The sequence below is a fragment of the Zootoca vivipara genome, chromosome 6, assembly GCF_965207765.1.
Source record: "Zootoca vivipara chromosome 6, rZooViv2.hap1.1, whole genome shotgun sequence".
In the NCBI taxonomy this organism is placed as follows: Eukaryota; Metazoa; Chordata; class Lepidosauria; order Squamata; family Lacertidae; genus Zootoca; species Zootoca vivipara.
In genome coordinates, this window is record NC_142589.1 from 76,788,808 (window position 1) to 76,809,343 (window position 20,536).

The 20,536-nt window shown below is 45.6% G+C and overlaps 1 protein-coding gene across 2 annotated transcripts; it reads right to left on the reverse strand.

Moving 5' to 3' along the window:
* Window positions 1–381: 381 nt before the first annotated feature.
* Window positions 382–10,290, reverse strand: SELENOW (selenoprotein W). Of its 2 annotated transcripts, none has more exons than XM_035120129.3 (6): window positions 10,196–10,290; window positions 6,580–6,604; window positions 5,668–5,721; window positions 4,643–4,717; window positions 1,948–2,065; window positions 382–1,009 (listed from the first exon to the last, which is right to left on the reverse strand). In XM_035120129.3, the coding sequence occupies exons 1-5, from the start codon at window positions 10,222–10,224 to the stop codon at window positions 1,991–1,993; spliced, it is 258 nt and encodes an 85-aa protein (XP_034976020.1). In that variant the 5' UTR covers window positions 10,225–10,290; the 3' UTR covers window positions 382–1,009; window positions 1,948–1,990. The 2 variants fall into 2 exon arrangements, with proteins under 2 accessions (XP_034976020.1, XP_034976019.1); XM_035120128.3 differs by having other exon boundaries at window positions 382–1,012.
* Between the last annotated feature and the right edge of the window lie 10,246 nt (window positions 10,291–20,536).

Here is a 20,536-nt window from a genome sequence, read left to right on the forward strand (position 1 = left end):
GGAAATAATGATATTTATTATTTGTACTCTGCCCATCTGACTGGGTCGCCCCAGCCACTCTGGGCAGCTTCCAACATATATAAAAACATAATAAAACATTAAAGCTTAAAAAGCTTCCCTATACAGGGCTGCCTTCAGATGTCTTCCAGAGGTATAGTTTCTTATCTCCTAGACATCGGATGGGAGGGTGTTCCACAGGGTGGGTGCCAATACCAATAAGGCCCTCGGTCCTGGATCTCCGTGCCCGGGCTGAATGGCGGGGGTGGAGGTAAAATATTATAAAAGAAGGTAAAATATTGGTGTAAAAACGTAGATAGCCTATGCCTCACCTTTGTGTAGTTAAGCACAAATATGCAAGAGAATAAAGTGTTTCCACACAGGTTACAACTTGAAATGTCTTTTATTGGATGCCAAATGGATTCAACCTTTTTTTCCATCTTGCAACGTGAAAATCGGGAGTGGGATGGGAAAGGAACAAGAAAAAATACTCTAGTTGCATGTTTTTGGCCTATAGAGTCGGTTAAATGAAAGTAATTTTTTTTGGTGGAAAAGGAATTGGATTCCACCGTGCTGTGTAAGCATATTTTAAGTTGCCAACTCATAGAAGGCAAACGCACCCGAGAGCATCCCGTGATCTAAGAAGCCAGAACAAGTTTTTTGTTTGTTTGGTGAGAGAGCTCTAAGATGCCTACCCTCCACTGCAATCCAGAATAAGTGTTTCCACCATTAGTATATCAGATTAAAACAAGAACTACAGAGAAAGCCAAGATCGCGTGCAGCACACACTGAATACACAACACCAAGGTGTTAGGCACTGTAGTTGCTGGGCCCTGCTCAGGCCAGCACACAGGTGTCAAAGTGCATCTGATTCACAGCTCAAATTCTCCCATCAGGCTTTGCTCAAGCTGGCATCCTACGCAAGGGTTTTCAGGGAACTGCCAGGTGACGTTTCAGCAGCTCCCGTCATCAAGCGCTCGGCCAAGGTGAACAAAACAGATTTTTCTTTGAACTGCTGAGCAAGGAAGAGAAAGACAATTCAGTTACGTGATTTTGCTGCTGGAAGTGTACATGAGCAATTGCTTCCCCAAGCTGCCACCCATTGCCCCACCAGCTATGCTAAATGCTTCAAGTGTGACACGTAGAGGGCAGAAGATACTATTGTATACAGCCTGACAAAAGACAACACTGTCCATATTAGGTGTGGATTAGAACTCTGCACACGCTCAGAGACATTTCACACATGTCAGAGCTTATCTCCAAACTATGCCCCAAGGATCCTGATCTGCAAAAACAAAAGATCACCCTTGCTCTTGAGTTGCCACTGACTTACGTAGCTGTTTTTGGTTCATGCTATTTGCAAGACAGGACAGAACCATTTAGAAGTATACATCCTAGTCAAATGTAGGCTTCAAATCGGTATCGGACAAAGTAATTTGGCATCATCATGTAGATCAGGGGTCAGCAAAAAATTTCAGCAGAGGACCGGTCCACTGTCCCCCAGACCTTGTGGGGGGCCGGACTATACTTTGAAAAAATATATGAACGAATTCCTATGCCCCACAAATAACCCAGAGATGCATTTTAAATAAAAGGACACATTCTACTCGTAAAAACATGCTGATTCCCAGACCGTCCGCGGGCCAGATTTAGAAGGCGACTGGGCCGCATCCGGCCCTCAGGCCTTAGTGTTGGGGACCCCTGGTCTAGATGGAGATATAGATACACCCCCCTAGCTAGGGTATTAAGTAGGCCCAGCAGTAGCGGGACCTAATCATAATGGGAGTGTGCCTACTGCTACAGTTTTTGAGAAAGCCTAGCCTAACTGAACAATATTGCAAGCACTAGGGTGAAAGAGCATTTTGATCCCAGTACAGACCCCACCGTGGAGCCAAGACTCTTCAGCCCATGTATTACGGGCAGGAATATTTACGGGTTATTGTTTTTTACCTCTGCTAAGCATTAAGCTGTTGGTGCATTCTTCCAGCCATCCTTACGCCAAGGCGGCTTTGACGGCCATGATTATCTTCTTCAGCTTGGCACTATCATCTACAAAGCCATCTCCATTCTGGCAGGAAGAAAGGAAGCAAGGTCAGAAAAGGAAGTCCCCATCCCACCTCGCAAAAAATTTTCAGAAGCTACCAAGTTGATCATTGTCCGCCTAGGGCTCCTTTAGAGCATAGGTGTCAACCCCCAGATTTGAAGATAAGGAATCCTATGGGGCTGTCTATGCGCTGGATTATGGAGAAAGCTAGAGAGTTCCAGAAAAACGTCTACTTCTGCTTCATTGACTATGCAAAAGCCTTTGACTGTGTCGACCACAGCAAACTATGGCAAGTTCTTAAAGAAATGGGAGTGCCTGATCACCTCATCTGTCTCCTGAGAAATCTCTATGTGGGACAAGAAGCTACAGTTAGAACTGGATATGGAACAAATGATTGGTTCAAAATTGGGAAAGGAGTACGACAAGGTTGTATATTGTCTCCCTGCTTATTTAACTTATATGCAGAATTCATCGTGCGAAAGGCTGGACTAGATGAATCCCAAGCAGGAATTAAGATTGCCGGAAGAAATATCAACAACCTCAGATATGCAGATGACACAACCTTGATGGCAGAAAGTGAGGAGGAATTAAAGAACATTTTAATGAGGGTGAAAGAGGAGAGCGCAAAATATGGTCTGAAGCTCAACATCAAAAAAACCAAGATCATGGCCACTGGTCCCATCACCTCCTGGCAAATAGAAGGGGAAGAAATGGAGGCAGTGAGAGATTTTACTTTCTTGGGCTCCTTGATCACTGCAGATGGTGACAGCAGTCACGAAATTAAAAGACGCCTGCTTCTTGGGAGAAAAGCAATGACAAACCTAGACAGCATCTTAAAAAGCAGAGACATCACCTTGCCTACAAAGGTCCGTATAGTTAAAGCTATGGTTTTCCCAGTAGTGATGTATGGAAGTGAAAGCTGGACCATAAAGGCGGCTGATCGCCGAAGAATTGATGCTTTTGAATTATGGTGCTGGAGGAGACTCTTGATAGTCCCATGGACTGCAAGATCATCAAACCTATCCATTCTTAAGGAAATCAGCCCTGAGTGCTCCCTGGAAGGACAGATCGTGAAGCTGAGGCTCCAATACTTTGGCCACCTCATGAGAAGAGAAGAATCCTTGGAAAAGACCTTGATGTTGGGAAAGATGGAGGGCACTAGGAGAAGGGGACAACAGAGGACGAGATGGTTGGACAGTGTTCTCGAAGCTACGAACATGAGTTTGACCAAACTGCGGGAGGCAGTGGAAGACAGCAGTGCCTGGCATGCTCTGGTCCATGGGGTCACAAAGAGTCGGACACGACTAAATGACTAAACAACAACAACATGGGGCTGTCAACTCCCGGATATGAAAGTAAGGGTGCTGAATAAGGGAATTTCCCGCAAAAAAGGGAAAGTTGACAGCACTGCTTTGGAGTGTAGGGACAGATCAATGCCACGAGGACAGAGTTGGTACACGCTGGTCTTTGGGTGTTACATTACGATGTGAATGTAGAGTTTATTTATGCCACTCGCAGAATTCGGCTTCTCAGCGCAGAAGTTCCTTTTCCTTTTTGAATTCTTAGTTAGATCTGCACTTGCCCAAAGCCCCGTATAGGGAAGTTAGTCCTTTATTAAGTTTTTGTATGCGCTGAAAAGATGAGCAGGGCACAAATAATAAAAAAAATATTTCATTTTATTACTATAGGACAAGCTGCATTCTTGCCTTCTTGATAATTTGTTCTTTATTTTACTCTTCATTCACTCCATCCAGAAATCCCTTCCCAGGAAGCATCCCAAAGCAATTTAACAATAAAAAACTTATATAAAACTTATATAAATACAATTTTTAGGCCCCTATGGATTAGATAAACATCTCCACTTAGCCTGCTTCTGTTATTTTTTTTGGGGGGGGAGGAGTATGTGGGCATTTAAGTACCACTCTGGCTGGATTGTACCACACCATGCCCAGGCACATGCAATAGGTGTGTGGACTGTACCTTTCAGCTCTTCACCCATAAGAGTCCTCCCACCTTTTAACTCCTGCTGTGTCAGGGAGAAAAGGTATAGTCCAGGCATCCCCAAACTTCGGCCCTCCAGATGTTTTGGACTACAATTCCCATCTTCCCCGACCACTGGTCCTGTTAGCTAGGGATCATGGGAGTTGTAGGCCAAAACATCTGGAGGACCGCAGTTTGGGGATGCCTGGTATAGTCCATTTCTTCCCCAACCACATCCGTGTGCAAGTACAGAGACACGGGATCTGTGGCCCTCTGGAAATGCTTGGACTCCCATTGCCCCAGCCAATGCCTGAAGCTGCAGACCAAAAATACCTGGAGGGCTACAGGCTAATGAATTGGCTTAAGATGGTACTTAAGAGAGCAAATTTAAAACATGCACACACCTCTCTGACAATCCCCACATCTTGAAGAGGGAAAAACACCACCCCAGCAAATAATCTAAAACTTCTACAGTTCAGAAAGAGAGAGACACACACACACACAAAATCTTGTAAGGTTGCCAAATTGTGTTTTCCAGTGTTGGAAACACCTTGCATAGCTATGTGCTCAAGAATTGGCCTTCCACTGTCTTGCCAAGCAGGGCTCCCCAGAACGGCTCACCTTTTTGGAATGCACAAGCTTCCCAGCCACCGTGACTTCAAACCATCCTGTGACCTCACGAGTCCCTTCGCCAATCTAGGTAGAAAGTGGTGGGAGGGGATGAAACCACCTTAAGGAGCCATTGCACATCTTGGGTTATCATTAGATGCAAGCATGCAGCAATTTCTTCTTCAAGCATTTCTGGACAGCGACAGTAAGAAACGCCTAGCAGCATTGCCTCCCCACTCACCCAGCCCTCCCATGTGCAGGATGACCCCAGACCATCTCTCCTGTGCACTGCAGAAGACTGGGGCATGCTGGAGGCAAGGAGGTGGGTTCTTTTTCTTTAGGGAGAGTACAAACCCAACAATTAGTTGGTCATTATTTAGTTCTCAGATCACAACATCTCCTTCCTAAGCTGCCAAGAACGGCAGCCAAGCTGAACGTTTGATATAAGGTTGCTAAGCACTGCTATGCACGGACTTTTCTTTCCCCGCTGATCTCTGCCAAGGAAGAAAGCTCTAGGTGCTTTTTAGGGAGGGGTATGAGTTTGGGGGCGGGGAGAACCAGAGCTGCATGCATTCCAACAAAGATTAAAAATACATTAAAAACGTACTCAGCAGACAGTACTGGGTATAGATGGAGGAATAGGGTGTTGCCTTAGTTCTGCTTACAGAACTAATGACCTAGCCAGCTGAATCATCAGCCTAGAACACAGTCAACACCATCCTGGGTATGCAAGTCAACACCATGGAGATCTTTGTCAAAGGTAGCCACTGGTTTACAGTGGTTTCTGCAAAACAAGTCAGGACATGGATTGCCACAGGTTTTCAGTCCAAACCAGGTGCCTTTGTTGAGGGTGTGTGTGTGTGTGTCAGGGCCCCGGAGGGCCTTGAGTTAAAGTGTATCTTACATTCCACGCTAAGAGGCAACCGAAATGCCAAATTCCTTCCCTCCTGCTGCTTAAATCACCACAAATTGCCACAAATTGCATGGGTCGCAGTTCAGCAAGAAGACTTGTGCCAGCAGCACCTGGATCCACTCACCATTTCCAGCTTGCCCGGAAACTCCTTTTCGAGTTCCTTCTTGAGCTGCTGATACTACAAGTAAGAGGAGGAGGGAGAAGTTGTTTAAGAGTTCAGAAACATTGATTCACAGCTGTGATTATCAGAGAAAGTTAAAGCCCTCCCTAAGCACTCATGGACTGGTTGGACACAGAGAGATGCTGGGAGGCACCAGCTGGGGAACCCCCAAGGGAAGAAGGCTCAGAGCCCGGGGTGTGGTGGTGGGATGATGATGAGTGGTCAAAGGGAGAAGCCCAGGAAAAGGAGGTGTCAGAAGCTGAAGAGGAAACAGGGCTTAGTGAGCAGGGAGAATCTGTGGCAGAAAGCAGTCCAGAATCAGGAGAGGAGGGAGGCCTATGTTTGCATGGCCAACAGCTCAGACTCAACCCCTGTGCTCAATTAGCACATGCAAGCCATGAGAAAGCCTGTGGTTCTGCAGCAGAGCACATCTTTGAGTGCTAAAGGTCCAAGGATCAATCCCGGAAATCTCCCGGTATGGCTGGAAGAGAGATGTTATCCAAAACTCTGGAGAATCACTGCCAGTCAATGTCAACAATGTTGAGTATAAGGCAGCTTCCCATGTTCTGTGGGATGCAGAGAGATCCAGATCAATTCCAGGGGACCTTCCCTGCCACCCTCATTTCCTCCAGATGCTGGCGTTCTCTGTTCTCTACCAGCGGGACCGTCATAGCCCAGCCCAACATTACAAACCCTGGAAGCGAAATATGTGGTGCACTAATTCAGGCATGACTCTACTACACTAGCAAATACTGCTTGGGTCCTGCACTAACTGACACTACCGCTGCACCATATCCAACCAGCAGTTACTTTTGGTTGTTTCAGCCAAGTTTCAGACCAGGGTGTTAAGTGTTTTTGCCACACGGATCTACTCACCTTGGGACTGTATCCTCAGGCCCCGCTACAAGAAAAGTAAAAGGAAGCATTACTGCAACGTCACATTTAGCACAAAGCAAAGATGGAAAGTATGGGAGTTATAGGTCAGCCACAATCTCCACCCACCGGCCATGAACCGGCTTCTGTAGTCACCAGGCCACCTGCAACTAGCCAGATCCCTTAACCAGCTCCCCTTCTGTCTAGCAATCAAATGGAGCCAGGAAAATAACTTCTATGGGTCCTACAACTTTTGATCCCATTAAAGTTTCAATCCACTGGTTCCCATTCTGCTGTTCCATCACATAGTTTCTAGATCTGTGCATATTCCCCACCCCACCCCCAATACTTATTCCGATTTAGGATGCTAAATGTTGGCGGCCCACAAGCTTCCACAAGTTCTCTAAAGATGCTCTGATTTCCAGGTGCCCTCCATGGCTAGCGTGAAAGAGCAGGCGAGCTAAAATGTGGCAGGTTAGTAACTTTTGTGGCCTCATTTACAAGGTCGACTAACAAATTGTAACTACTGTATAGCTTTTCTTGATACTGAATCCAGGGGCAAAGTTAAAGCCCTGTGTGATGCTTACTCATTTCCAAGAGGTGAAACATCAGACAGCCTTGGTTAAACCAGACAATGCCTACAGCCCCTCAAACAGGCATATTCAAGGAAGACTCTCAGAAGCAGGAGGTAGAAGACAGTTTATATGTCAGCGAGATCAGGTTTCGGATCCAAAAAGCTCGCTTTCACACCACTGAATAGGACCATTAAACAGGTGCCTAGCTGGCTAGAGCCCCACCTTTCAAAGGTTATGACCAAGTACACCTGCAGACCTCAAGTTCAGAGCAACATTTGAAGTTTAGTAAAGAAGAGGAAGGTTTGGGGATCCTTTTTCAGTTTTATAATTCTCCAAGTTTCTAATAAACATTCCCCTTGCTTAAAGGTAAAGGGACCCCTGACCGTTAGGTCCAGTCGCAGATGACTCTAGGGTTGTGGCGCTCAACTCACTTTACTGGCCGAGGGAGCCGGCGTACAGCTTCCGGGTCATGTGGAGAACTCCCTGGTCCTGAATGGGGTAACTGTGCCCCTGAAGGACCAGGTGCGCAGCCTGGGAGTCATTTTGGACTCACAGCTGTCCATGGAGGCGCAGGTCAATTCTGTGTCCAGGGCAGCTGTTTATCAGCTCCATCTGGTACGCAGGCTGAGACCCTACCTGCCCACGGACTGTCTCGCCAGAGTGGTGCATGCTCTAGTTATCTCTCGCTTGGACTACTGCAATGCGCTCTATGTGGGGCTACCTTTGAAGGTGACCCGGAAACTACAACTAATCCCAAATGCAGCAGCTAGACTGGTGACTGGGAGCGGCCGCCGAGACCACATAACACCAGTCCTGAAAGACCTACGTTGGTTCGCAGTACGTTTCCGAGCACAATTCAAAGTGTTGGTGCTGACCTTTAAAGCCCTAAACGGCCTCGGTCCAGTATACCTGAAGGAGCGTCTCCACCCCCATCGTTCTGCCCGGACACTGAGGTCCAGCGCCGAGGGCCTTCTGCCGGTTCCCTCGCTACGAGAAGCCAAGTTACAGGGAACCAGGCAGAGGGCCTTCTTGGTAGTGGCACCCACCCTGTGGAATGCCCTCCCACCAGAGGTCAAAGAGAACAACAATTACCAGACCTTTAGAAGGCATCTCAAGGCAGCCCTGTTTAGGGAAGTTTTTAATGTTTGATGGATTTCTGTATTTTAATATTTTGTTGGAAGCCGCCCACAGTGGCTGGGGGAACCTGGCCAGATGGGCGAGGTATAAGTAATATATTATTATTATTATTATGTGGCCAGCATGACTAAGCCGCTTCTGGCGAAACCAGAGCAGCGCACGGAAATGCCGTTTACCTTCCCGCCAGAGCAGTACCTATTTATCTACTTGCACTTCGTGCTTTCGAACTGCTAGGCTGGCATTCCCCCTGCTTGGTTTTTCTTTTTTACGTTGAGCAAAGAATTTATTGAATTACCATATGACCACCTACAGCTACATTTATGAAGACAACCAGCCAGTGACACATCATGCACAACTTAACATGGGGACCTTCATTTGTCTATCTGTGGGAATGTGGACATCAACAGTGGATTCATGTCAAGCACTGTACAAAATTGCTTGCATCAATCTGAAGAAGTGGACTCTGCTAGTCCAACATTTCCCCAACTTGTGGGTCACGACTCACAAGTGGGGCCTAAAGCCTGTGCAAGTGGGTCATTGGGCTTTAAAATTAAACCCCAAATAATTATTGCTTTTAATCCTTAACTCGTAGAAAGAGATACCTCTTCCAACTTTTATTTCCTGGCTGTGTTGACACTTGCAGCCGGATGTCGGAGAGGCTTGAGGTTTACGGTACATTTAAACACTTGGGAATTGCTCTCTAGCAGAAGATCCAGTGATCTAGTGCTCATACAGGGAGCTGCTTTGAGCTGCCTGCGCATCAGAGGCAACCTGTAACAGTCACTCAAAATTAACGAACTGTTGCCAGATCTGCTGCCAGGATTAGGCAACTGTGCTCCGAAGTTTGCTTAGTCAAAATTTGTCTGCTACTTTTCTGCTGAAGAAACAGAAGTTTGAGCAACACCACTCAATGCTCTCTCTGTGCAAAAAGGACACTACATTGAACTGTCATGCGATAGGGATCCTCAATGCTACATTTCTGGAAATGAGGCTACCCAAACCTTGGCTTCATGTTACCTACTTTACTCAGTTACCACTGAATATCCTGAGTTTACTGCTACTACCCTTTGGTAGCACAAATCTTTGTGAAACATGCTTTCCAGCAGTTACTGCTCTTCTGCAATCAGACACCATGTGTTCCCCTTTTTAAAAATAAAAATAAAAATCCTGAATAACTTTGTAAGTACTATAAATATTTCAACAAAGCTGCACATTAATAGGGGCATTTAGTACACTTCTGTCTGGATTAAATAAAAAGTTATAAAGCAGGCCAATTTGTAATTAAAATGCATGAAACAGAGCTGCCAAAGTCCCAAGATCCAGAATTCATGTTGCAATAAACGGATGGGTCACCCATACCAAGTGAATTTGTGCTTCTGAGTCGCCCTACTCTAGAGGTCCCTAGTCCAAGAAACCATCAACCTTCAAGAGGTGCCATAGGAATCTCCCTCCCCAGGTTACCCAAACGCCCACGGCCACGGGCAGAGAAACCGGCTTGTCTGAGGCCTTCCTTTGCCATTTTCACTGTCGTCTACGGAGAGATCTTGCTCTAGAAATAACAGCAAGATCACCACCGTAGCAACGAAGGAAAGGACTTCGAGAGGCGTGGCGCCATCAACCTGCTTGGCAGCAAACCCCAACGCGGGACCTTGCGGGGTTATATTGAGCATCAGTGGGCTCGAATCTCCTTCGCCACATGCACGATGCAAATGGATGATGCAGTAGCATAAAGCTTATGCAATAGTAAAAAATCTGTTCGCCTTTTAAGGAATGGCCCGTTGGCCAGTTCAGACGAACAGCGTTCCCAGCAATCGAATAAAAAGAAGGCGGAAAGAAGCACAATAACCGCAGCAGCAACAATAGTAGCATATCTATCTATATCTATATTTCTTACAATGGCTTCTTACCAATATACCACCTTGATTTTGACATGCATGGCGACGGCTGGACCCTGCGGCTCTACCAGCAGCGACAGATGATCAGCTCTCACGCGGAGTTCAGGCCTCCAACGTTCTACTTTGGAACCTTGCTGCAAGGATACTTTTATCTCGACGTTCGGACGACACCACTGTGACCGCGAAAGTAGGGGAGGCGGAAATGGGGAAAACCACCCTCTTTTTCATCTTCTCTCTTCCGCATCTCGCTCCCCCGCCCCCACATCCTCCATATAACAGGCATCAGCGGGCAGACACGATTGTGTCGGCCGCTCGAGAACATTAATTAGAAAAAGGAGCAGAAGAAAACTACCTCTCTTTCCTCTCCCCCTTCTCCTGCTATGGTATCGTCCCAACCCCGCCACTACCAGACACAGGGAGGTCACTTGCTCGCAGGTGCAAAGCGAGGGTTTCATGTGTCTCCGTGCCCGCAAAAGAAAAAAAGAGCTTGGAAAATCGACAGGGTTACTGTTATTTTATTAAAAGCATCTGATTAGCAATTAGCGCGAACGTTCTGGAAGGAAGGAAGGACTTTGGTTCTGCAACATTAAGCAGTTGAGTGGTGAGAGGCGGCTCCTAAATGACCCGAACGCGTGTTAAAAGCGAACCATGCCTGAACTTGGCCCGAGGGATACGCAGAGAGCAAGGATGGCACAATCTGTGGTTCTCCAGTTGTTGTTGATCTGACATTGCATGGGCAATGCTCAGGAATGGTAGGAAGCACAGCCTGCAACATCTGATTTTTCACAGCCCTTGGCAGACATAATCAAATTTTATGGGCTTGGCCTATTAGTTCCAGTGGAACATACTTTCTAGCAAGGATATGATCCTGTAGCCCAATCCTAGGCATACTTAGAAGAAATTTCTTAGAAGTAAATTCCATTGATGCTTTTACTGCTGTGATGATTGCTGTGTTATATTTTCACGTACACCACCCAGGTTTCATTCTGTCATGAATGATCAGAATGAATGAATGACAGAATGATCTCGATACGAATCCAAGGCAGACCTTTTAATATCACAGTAATCCAAGTTTATGCACCAACTACCGGTGCAGAAGAAACTGAAATTGACCAATTCTATGAAGACTTACAACACCTTCTAGAAATGACACCAAATAAGGATGTTCTTCTCATTACAGGGGATTGGAATGCTAAAGTAGGGAATCAAGAGATAAAAGGAACAACTGGCAAGTTTGGCCTTGGAGTTCAAAATGAAGCAGGGCAAAGGCTAATAGAGTTCTGTCAAGAGAACAAGCTGGTCATCACAAACACTCTTTTCCAACAACACAAGAGACGACTCTACACATGGATATCACCAAATGGGCAGCATCAAAATCAGATTGATTATATTCTCTGCAGCCAAAGATGGAGAAGCTCTATACAGTCAGCAAAAACAAGACCTGGAGCTGACTGTAACTCAGATCATCAGCTTCTTATAGCAAAATTCCAGCTTAAACTGAAGAAAGTAGGAAAAACCACTGGGCCAGTAAGATACAATCTAAACCAAATCCCTTATGAATACACAGTGGAAGTGAGGAACAGGTTTAAGGATTTAGATTTGGTAGACAGAGTGCCTGAAGAACTATGGATGGAGGCTCATAACATTATACAGGAGGCAGCAACGAAAACCATCCCAAGGAAAAGGAAATGCAAGAAAGTAAAATGGCTGTCCAACGAGGCCTTACAAATAGTGGGGGAGAGGAGGCAAGCAAAATGCAAGGAAGATAGGGAAAGATATAGGAAACTGAATGCAGATTTCCAAAAAATAGCAAGGAGAGACAAGAGGGCCTTCTTAAACGAGCAATGCAAAGAAATAGAGGAAAACAACAGAATGGGGAAAACCAGAGATCTGTTCAAGAAAATTGGAGATATGAAAGGAACATTTCGTTCAAAGATTACCATAATAAAGGACAAAAGTGGTAAGGACCTAACAGAAGCAGAAGACATCAAGAAGAGGTGGCAAGAATACACACAGGAATTATACCAGAAAGATACGGAGGTCTCGTACACCCCAGGTAGTGTGGTTGCTGACCTTGAGCCAGACATCTTGGAGAGTGAAGTCAAATGGGCCTTAGAAAGCACTGCTAATAACAAGGCCAGTGGAAGTGATGATATTCCAGCTGAACTATTTAAAATTTTAAAAGATGATGCTGTTAAGGTGCTACACCCAATATGCCAGCAAGTTTGGAAAACTCAGCAATGGCCAGAGGATTGGAGAAGATCAGTCTACATCCCAATCCCAAAGAAGGGCAGTGCCAAAGAATGCTCCAACTACCGCACAATTGCGCTCATTTCACACGCTAGCAAGGTTATGCTCAAAATTCTACAAGGCAGGCTTAGGTAGTATGTGGACCGAGAACTCCCAGAAGTGCAAGATGGATTTCGAAGGGGCAGAGGAACCAGAGACCAAATAGCAAACATGCGCTGGATTATGGAGAAAGCTAGAGAGTTCCAGAAAAACGTCTACTTCTGCTTCATTGACTATGCAAAAGCCTTTGACTGTGTTGACCACAGCAAACTATGGCAAGTTCTTAAAGAAATGGGAGTGCCTGATCACCTCATCTGTCTCCTGAGAAATCTCTATGTGGGACAAGAAGCTACAGTTAGAACTGGATATGGAACAACTGATTGGTTCAAAATTGGGAAAGGAGTACAACAAGGTTGTATATTATCTCCCTGCTTATTTAACTTATATGCAGAATTCATCACGACTAAACGACTAAACAACAACAACAACCCAGGTTTCGGCAAATAGCTTTGGGGTTTATGGGGGGTGTTAGGGGAGGGGTAGCACCTCTGGCGGGGGACATGTGCTCCTTCTGGGGTAGTTTGTCCACCTTTGGTCCCCACCCTGCACTCAGCTCTCACCCATGGTTCCAAGAAGCTGTCAGCCGCACTCCAGGAATGGCTTCAGCTGGCTGCCCAAACCAGGTAGACAGACAGGCTCTAACAGAATTGAGCAGATAGACCAAGAGTGGATCCAACAGTCAAGAGGGTGTTTTCTGCACATGCTGGAGGCAGATATTCTCAAGAAACGCTCTCTGGATTCAGAAAACCTAAGTAACTGGCAGTTGTTGTTTAGTCATTTAGTCGTGTCTGACTCTTCGTGACCCCATGGACCATAGCACACCAGGCACTCCTGTCTTCCACTGTCTCCCGCAGTTTGGTCAAACTCATGTTCGTAGTTTCGAGAACACTGTCCAACCATCTCGTCCTCTGTCGTCCCCTTCTCCTTCTTTCCCAATATCAGGGTCTTTTCCAGGGAGTCTTCTCTTCTCATGAGGTGGCCAAAGTATTGGAGCCTCAGCTTCAGGATCTGTCCTTCCAGTGAGCACTCAGGGCTGATTTCCTTCAGAATGGATAGAGAAGGAGAAGGAACTGGAGAAGGAACTGGCAAAGCACTCCAGTATTTTGCCAAGAAAACGCCATGGACAAAGACAACTGGCAGTTACTAGGGAAATTTGTTGGACAAATGATATCCCATCAATCCCACTTCTTGCCAAATCACAGGTGCAAAGTCTTAACAGCATGAGAAATGGCAGAAAACAACATCAAGCACCCACCACTTGTTGCTCAGGCCTGAGGGAACAAACTTGTGCTGTTCCGTGCTGTCTTGGCTGTTAGCACTGAACCTCGCCGTTCCCATCTTCAGCCAGATTTAGCTGACATCTTTAATTCACACATGGTTTTCTTGATTTCTTCATGCCTGTGTTGTCCTTTAGCGAAAGTGCAGAGTTTGCACCCTGAATCACTGGCGTGCTTTCGCCCAGCCTGTTAGTGGAAACAAGCACTTTGTTTGTACCACACAGAATATGCACCTGGTTTGCAAGAAATGTTAGTGGGGTGGAAGAGCTGAAGAATATTTCACATCTAGCAACCAATGTGCCATTTCGGTTTCAGAAAGTACATGGGTAGACAAATCTAAAAATCCCAGGACACCAATTTTCACAGCCCTCTAGCAGCTATGGTAGCTCATTGACCAGAAGTAATTTATTTAGCATTAACTCTGAAAATGTATACTGGATTCTCACCAAACTAAGCCTCCTAGATCAAATTATACACGGGGAAGCTTCATTTGGTCAGTATATACTCAATTACACCTAGGTACAATCTGAAACCAAAGTGGGCCCACTGGTTGCCAGATGTGAAATGTATTGGCATTATTTTCAGTTCTCCTACCCCACTATATTCATAGAATGATAGATTTGTAGAGTTGGAAGGGACCCCAAGGATCCTCTAGTCCAACCCCTTGCAATGCAAGAATCTCAGCTAAAGCATCCACAGCAGATGGCCATCCAACCTTGCTTAAAAAACCCCAAGGAAAGACCCAAATGAGCAGAGAACATTACCATAGCTGTGTCAGATGTTTCCGCCATTCTAGTTCTGTGGGAAGAGGGTGGAGAATTGCGCATTGCATTCATGTACGTGCAAAAGGGCTTAATGGGCCTTTGTCCATAACTGGGGTCAGGGCAGGGCTGTGCTTTACTGTAGAGCTGTGATTGAAAGTCGAGTTTGTCGCATAAAATCAGCTTGGCGTTTCCCTTATGCACAGATGTTACCCGATTGGTTGTGCTGGGGGTGTGGCTGATTTATTGTGGCACATCAAAGTCGAACAGCAGAAGCAGGCGGCTGTTGTCCTACAAGGCATGCGTGGCTTGCGTGAGAGCTCTGTGAATCAAAAGCAGAGGCAGACCATACGCAGGGGCTATGTCGTCTTTCATTTGCAAGGCAGCATCATGAGATCAAAGCACAATCCCGGATGCCAGGCCAGTTCTGATCAGAAGGGCTAGCCTGACTGCCCTGGTAAAACTCTTCAAGTCTACAGTATAAGCAAGCCATTATGTCGAGAGAGTCTGCAAACTCAATGCCAGCAGGGATCAGAAACCAGAAAATTGGTTTCTACCCCCTCCTAGTGGACCCACAGAAAATAACATGGTTCCCTTTTGACACCTCCCCCCCCCAAGCTGATGCCCTCCAGTGTGTAAGGGGAGGGGTAGTGCATCTCCTGGGTGACACATCATACTCCTTCTGGGGTAGTTTGTCCACCTTAGGGCCCCACCCTGCAGTCAGCTCTCACCTGTGGCTTCTAGAAGCTGTCAATGTGTGACGGCTACCACAGTCCAGGAAACAACTTCGACTGGCTGGTTAAACCAGGTAAGGGTAGCCGATGGGTCTCAAACTCTCCATGAGTTAGGGACTTCCCCTGCATGCAGAGACAGGCTCTGCCAGATGGAGCGGATGAGAAGGATAAGAGTGGGTCCAACGGTCAAGAAGGAGGTTTCTGCACAGGTTGTAGAGGGAAGTGAGGGGCAGATGGGGCTCATCAGCCCCATCTAGGTAACTATATAGGAAAAAACTAATCCTAAACCAGGGATCAGCAAACCTTTTCCGCAGGGGGCCAGTCCACTTGTGGAGGGCCGGAATATCTATACATATATAAATGTAAACTGGGCATGTGGGTTACTATCCACTTTTCTCCAAAACCGCTTCACTGATTGCGTTCAAATTTGAACACAACATCCAAAGCGAATGTCCCGCAGGCTCTTATAAGGTTTTCAAAGACAGATAGAACAGGATAAACACCTGATCCTTAGAAAAGAACGTGTTACAACGTGGAATCAACAATATGCTTGTCAGATTACATCTCCTACAGAAGAAACATTGAAGAGATCATAGAAATAACTCTTCGGAATTTATGGCATTAGAAAGACAGTTCAAGGAAGCTATAATTTAGATACCGGTACTGCCACAAAAATTATTATGGTCACAAAACAGGAAGACAGAAGAATTATTCTGGATAACCTAAATGTCAGCATGAAATTCAGCTGTTAAGAAACAATGTCTGGCTCGAATTTGCCATTATAGCTAATATGTGTGCAGAATCTGAACTAGTATTCCCTTCCACTTAGATTATTCTTTGGCTGAATCGGACAAATCCCTGAATTAATCCACCTCTTTATGAAGTTGCTATGCGTAATATAATAGATTCTATGTCCGAAGAAGGAGGCAAAAAGTGAAGTAGCCCTTTCAAAACCCAGAATAAAAGTCTGGAAGATAAACCTGCCCAGGCAATTGCTAAACAACCTGCTGTGCGAAAATGTTTGGAAGGTAAAGGGACATAGCCCTTTTCATCACTGGGGGAGCAGGATGAGGAATGCAACAGCCCAAGGAATAGCCGTAATGAAGCTGCTGAGAGAATAAATTAATTTGTACTACAGTGGAACCTTGGTTCTCAAACTTAATCCATTCCGGAAGTCCGTTCCAAAACCAAAGTGTACTTTCCCATAGAAAGTAATGCAAAATGGATTAATCCATTCCTGACTTTTAAAAACAACCCTTAAAACAACAATTTAACATGAATTTTACTATCTAATGCAGGGGTGTCAAACTCAAATTCATCGGGGGCCGCATTAGCAGTTTGGTTGACCCTCAAAGGGCCGGTTGTATCTTTAGGACTATGTGTCCACTCTTTATTATCATAAATTATTGTCACTGCATTCAATTATTACTGTTTTTTGTAATAATGTAAGTAATAACTAGCTCTGAAAGCAGAAACATAGTCAGAATAATGGCAAGTAGATATTCAAATGTACAATTATTGTACAATTTATTGAAAAATGATTTTTGGTAACTGCACTGGGTGGTGGAGGCTCGCTAGGGTTTCATGCAGGACCTTTGCAGAGCTACTAGTACCTGGAGATGCTGGGGTCCTTCTGCATGCAGGACAGATGTTCTGCCAGTGAGCCACCACCCTTCACCAAAGGCTGAGGTTGACTCACTGGAGCTGCTCTCCTGGTTCCAGGGTTTAAGGGCCAGAAGTATAAAGCAGCATCCTATGTTTCTGGGGAGAGGGAGAGGGAGGGGAAGGGAGGGGAGGGGAGGGGAGGGGAGGGGAGGGGAGGAAGGAAGGAAGGAAGGAAGGAAGGAAGGAAAGAGGGAGTGGGAGGGAGAGAGGAAGGAAGGAAGGAAGGAAGGAAGGAAAGAGGGGAGAGAAAGAAGAGTAGGAAATAAGGAAGAGAATAAAGAAGGAAAGAAAAAGAAAGAGGGAGAGAAGACGGAAAGGGATAAAGAAGGAAGGAAGTAGAGGGAAAGAAAGAATAAGAATGAGGGAGAGGAAGAAAGTTGGGAAGGACGGAAGGAAGGAAGGAAGGAAGGAAGGAAGGAAGGAAGGAAGGAAGGAAGGAAGGAAGAAAAGAGGGAGCAGGAGGGAGAGAGGAAGGAAAGAGGTGAGAGAAAGAAGAGTAGGAAAGAAGGAATAAAGAAGGAAAGAAAAAGAAAGAGGGAGAGAAGACAGAGATAAAGAAGGAAGGAGAGGGAAAGAAAGAATAAGAACGAGAGAGAGGAAGAAAGAAAGGGAAGGGGGGGTCGCCACCTTGATTCAGCGCCAGAAAAGAGCGCGAAGGGACCCAGGGGCAAAAAGCATTTCCCCGGCCCCAGCTGTTTGTCGGCGCTTTCTTGGCGCAGCGCTTCAGCAGCAAGGTCCCACTGCTGGGTCCCGCTGGCTGGGGCGCTCGGCGGGCCACATGACGAGGTCTGGCGGGCCGGATTTGGCCCCCGGGCCTTGTGTTTGACACCCGTGATCTAATGAGACCATTGATCCATAAAATGAAAACAATAATGTGCTGTACTATAAAATAAATAAGACAGTATTATATATTATAAAAATAAAAAATATTATTTTTTCTTACCTGCACTGATGATATCCTGATTTTATCCATTTCCACAGTCACTCACTCACTCACTCACTCACTCACTCAATCAGTAGCTGAACCGGGTTGCACACAGTCACAAAAACAAATTAACTGGAAAAGCCTCAAAAACAGAAACGCAAAATAAATAGCAAAAACAAAAGCGCCAAACTTATTCCCTGCTGTCTTCTACTTAAAGCGCCTTTGTTTTGTTTCGGTATTAACTCAATAGTTCATGAATCAAATAAGTTGTAATTAAGTAGCAAGTCAGTTGCTTGTATTCAAGAAGTTCATATGAAAAGCATTACATCTGATTTTATTATTAATCAATGGAATGCAGGAATATTTGTTTGTTTGTTTGTTTGATATCTATACCGCTTTATATTTTTAATAAAAATCTCAAAGCGGTTTACAGCATATTAAATCAATAAATCAATAAAAGACTAGCCGGGTGATGTTCCTCCGGCGCGGCCTCATGCGGAGCCTCTTCAAAAGGGCTGGGTGAGTGTGGGCCTCGCCCTCTAGGCCAGGTGGAAATGAACCAGGAATGGTGCCCCACCGCTGGCTAAGAAGCGCTCCAAGGTTTGCAGAAGTACAGAATAAGAATGATTTTAAAAACCCAAAGGGGAGGAACCCCCAAACCAGCCTAATGAGAACTGAGTGTGACTCTGGAACTTGAACTCGCTCCCACAGAAGGTTGTGATGGCCACTGATTTTGATGGCTTTACAGTGGTACTTTTCTTAACCTGAAGCACCACTTTAGCTGATGGGGGCTCCTGTTTCTGTTCTCATCCTGAAGCAAAGTTCTTATCCCGAGGTTTGTAATCTGAAGTGTTTGTAACCCGAGGTACCACTGTACAAGAGGATGAGAGGAATTGTAGATCTGTGTCGCAGATAGGGACCTCCTAACAACTCTTGCTCCCTTTATTAAACGGTAGTTCTGACGATCCTTTGAGGGAAGCCATATGGGGTGATCCTGCTGTACACACACAGTGCAGATACGACCTTCTGAGATTCATCTAGCTCATAGCTGCCAAGTTATCCCTTTTTTACAGGGATTTTCCCTTATGCTGAATAGGCTTCCTCGCGAGAAAAGTGAAAACTTGGCAGCTATGATCTAGCTCCAAGAAGGCTCTAGCTGGGAAGTCAACTTTTTGCGTACCAAAAGCCAGCCAGCCCAGGGCCACCCAGGCGAGGGTCAGCCAGGATCCATTTGATTGCGGGATTCAGATCCACATGGGGGGGGGACAGAGGTCAGCAAGGGGCTGCTATCAAGGGCCTCTCAGCTCACGATGGGGGGAAATAGACCCCAACTCACCCCCAGCCTTTCCATTGCAGCCATGCTGAAGGAAACACCCTGGGGCTGGGAGGAAATCCTTATATAACGGCCCCAGTGTTATTCCTCCATAACGGATATGTTCTTGCCACGGTAAGGTAGAGTCGCACAATGGTAAGTTAGAGTCAATGAACGTGTGTGTGTGTGTGTGTGTGTGTGTGTGAGAGAGAGAGAGAGAGAGAGAGAGAGAGAGAGAGAGAGAGAGAGAGAGAGAACAGTATTTCTCTGCCCTCAAACATTCCCCCTATTGAATGGAATGAGTTTGGGGTGGGCTGGGTGGGGTTTACAAAATCTTTTATAGTTGAAGCGAAAAGGGACAAGAATTGTTTAATGGTTCCCTTTTTTTGCACTTCTTTAAAAACCAATTTAAAAAGTTGTTTAAAAAATAGGGAGGGAAGAATGGCATGTATTTAACTCCCCAGACCAACAAAAGGAAGAAAAAACCAGAAGAGAAATGTCTAAACCAATACAGAGGGTTTTCAGAACTGTTTCAGAAAAGTGGTCCAAAAAACAGGCAAATGTGGCCATTCTTTTTACCTACAAACCTGGAACACTGGCATCTTTGCAAGAGAGAGGCTGCCCGCTGACATTTTGGGCCAGCTGGGCCCTCTCCCCTCACATCCTCCTGTGAGAGGATGTTTATTTGCCAGGCTCCATGTGGACTTTCAAAAAGTCCATGGGAAAATTGATCAATATCTTAGTGCATTTCCCCCCCAATAGACACACACACACACACACACACATGCCCTGTATGTCATTTTGCCGAATGTACACCTTTTCGCAATGCCGTTTCCCTAAAGCAATACCTTTGCACAGGTTATTTTCCCAAATAAGTGCATTTCCACCTCCTTGTTGTCGTCGTAGTTACAGCAGCTGCATTCTTAAATAGATGTTTGTGTACTGTTTTAATTCTATGAGTGTTAAATTACTTTTTAATGATCACCTATTCAAAAAAAAATAGAGACGGATTCTACTAATTCTGTCACAGCTATTTCTTAAAGAATTGTGAATGTCATTTGAAATTGTATGATCTATTGCTGCTACTCGGAGGACTCCAAAGTCCTACAATTTATACAATTGTTAGCTTTGCTCAAGTCATTTGGTTAATGGGGGGCCACTGCCTTGTTTTCTGACCACTGGGAATCCTTCCCTTCCTCTGGGGCTTCTGAGATCTCAGCAGCCATTGCCCGCTTGCAATTATGCCACTTTTGCAGCCATGAGGACTAGAAACTTGATTAGAAAGCAAAAACAAAATCCCGCACCCGTTACCAATGTACGGCCATCCGGG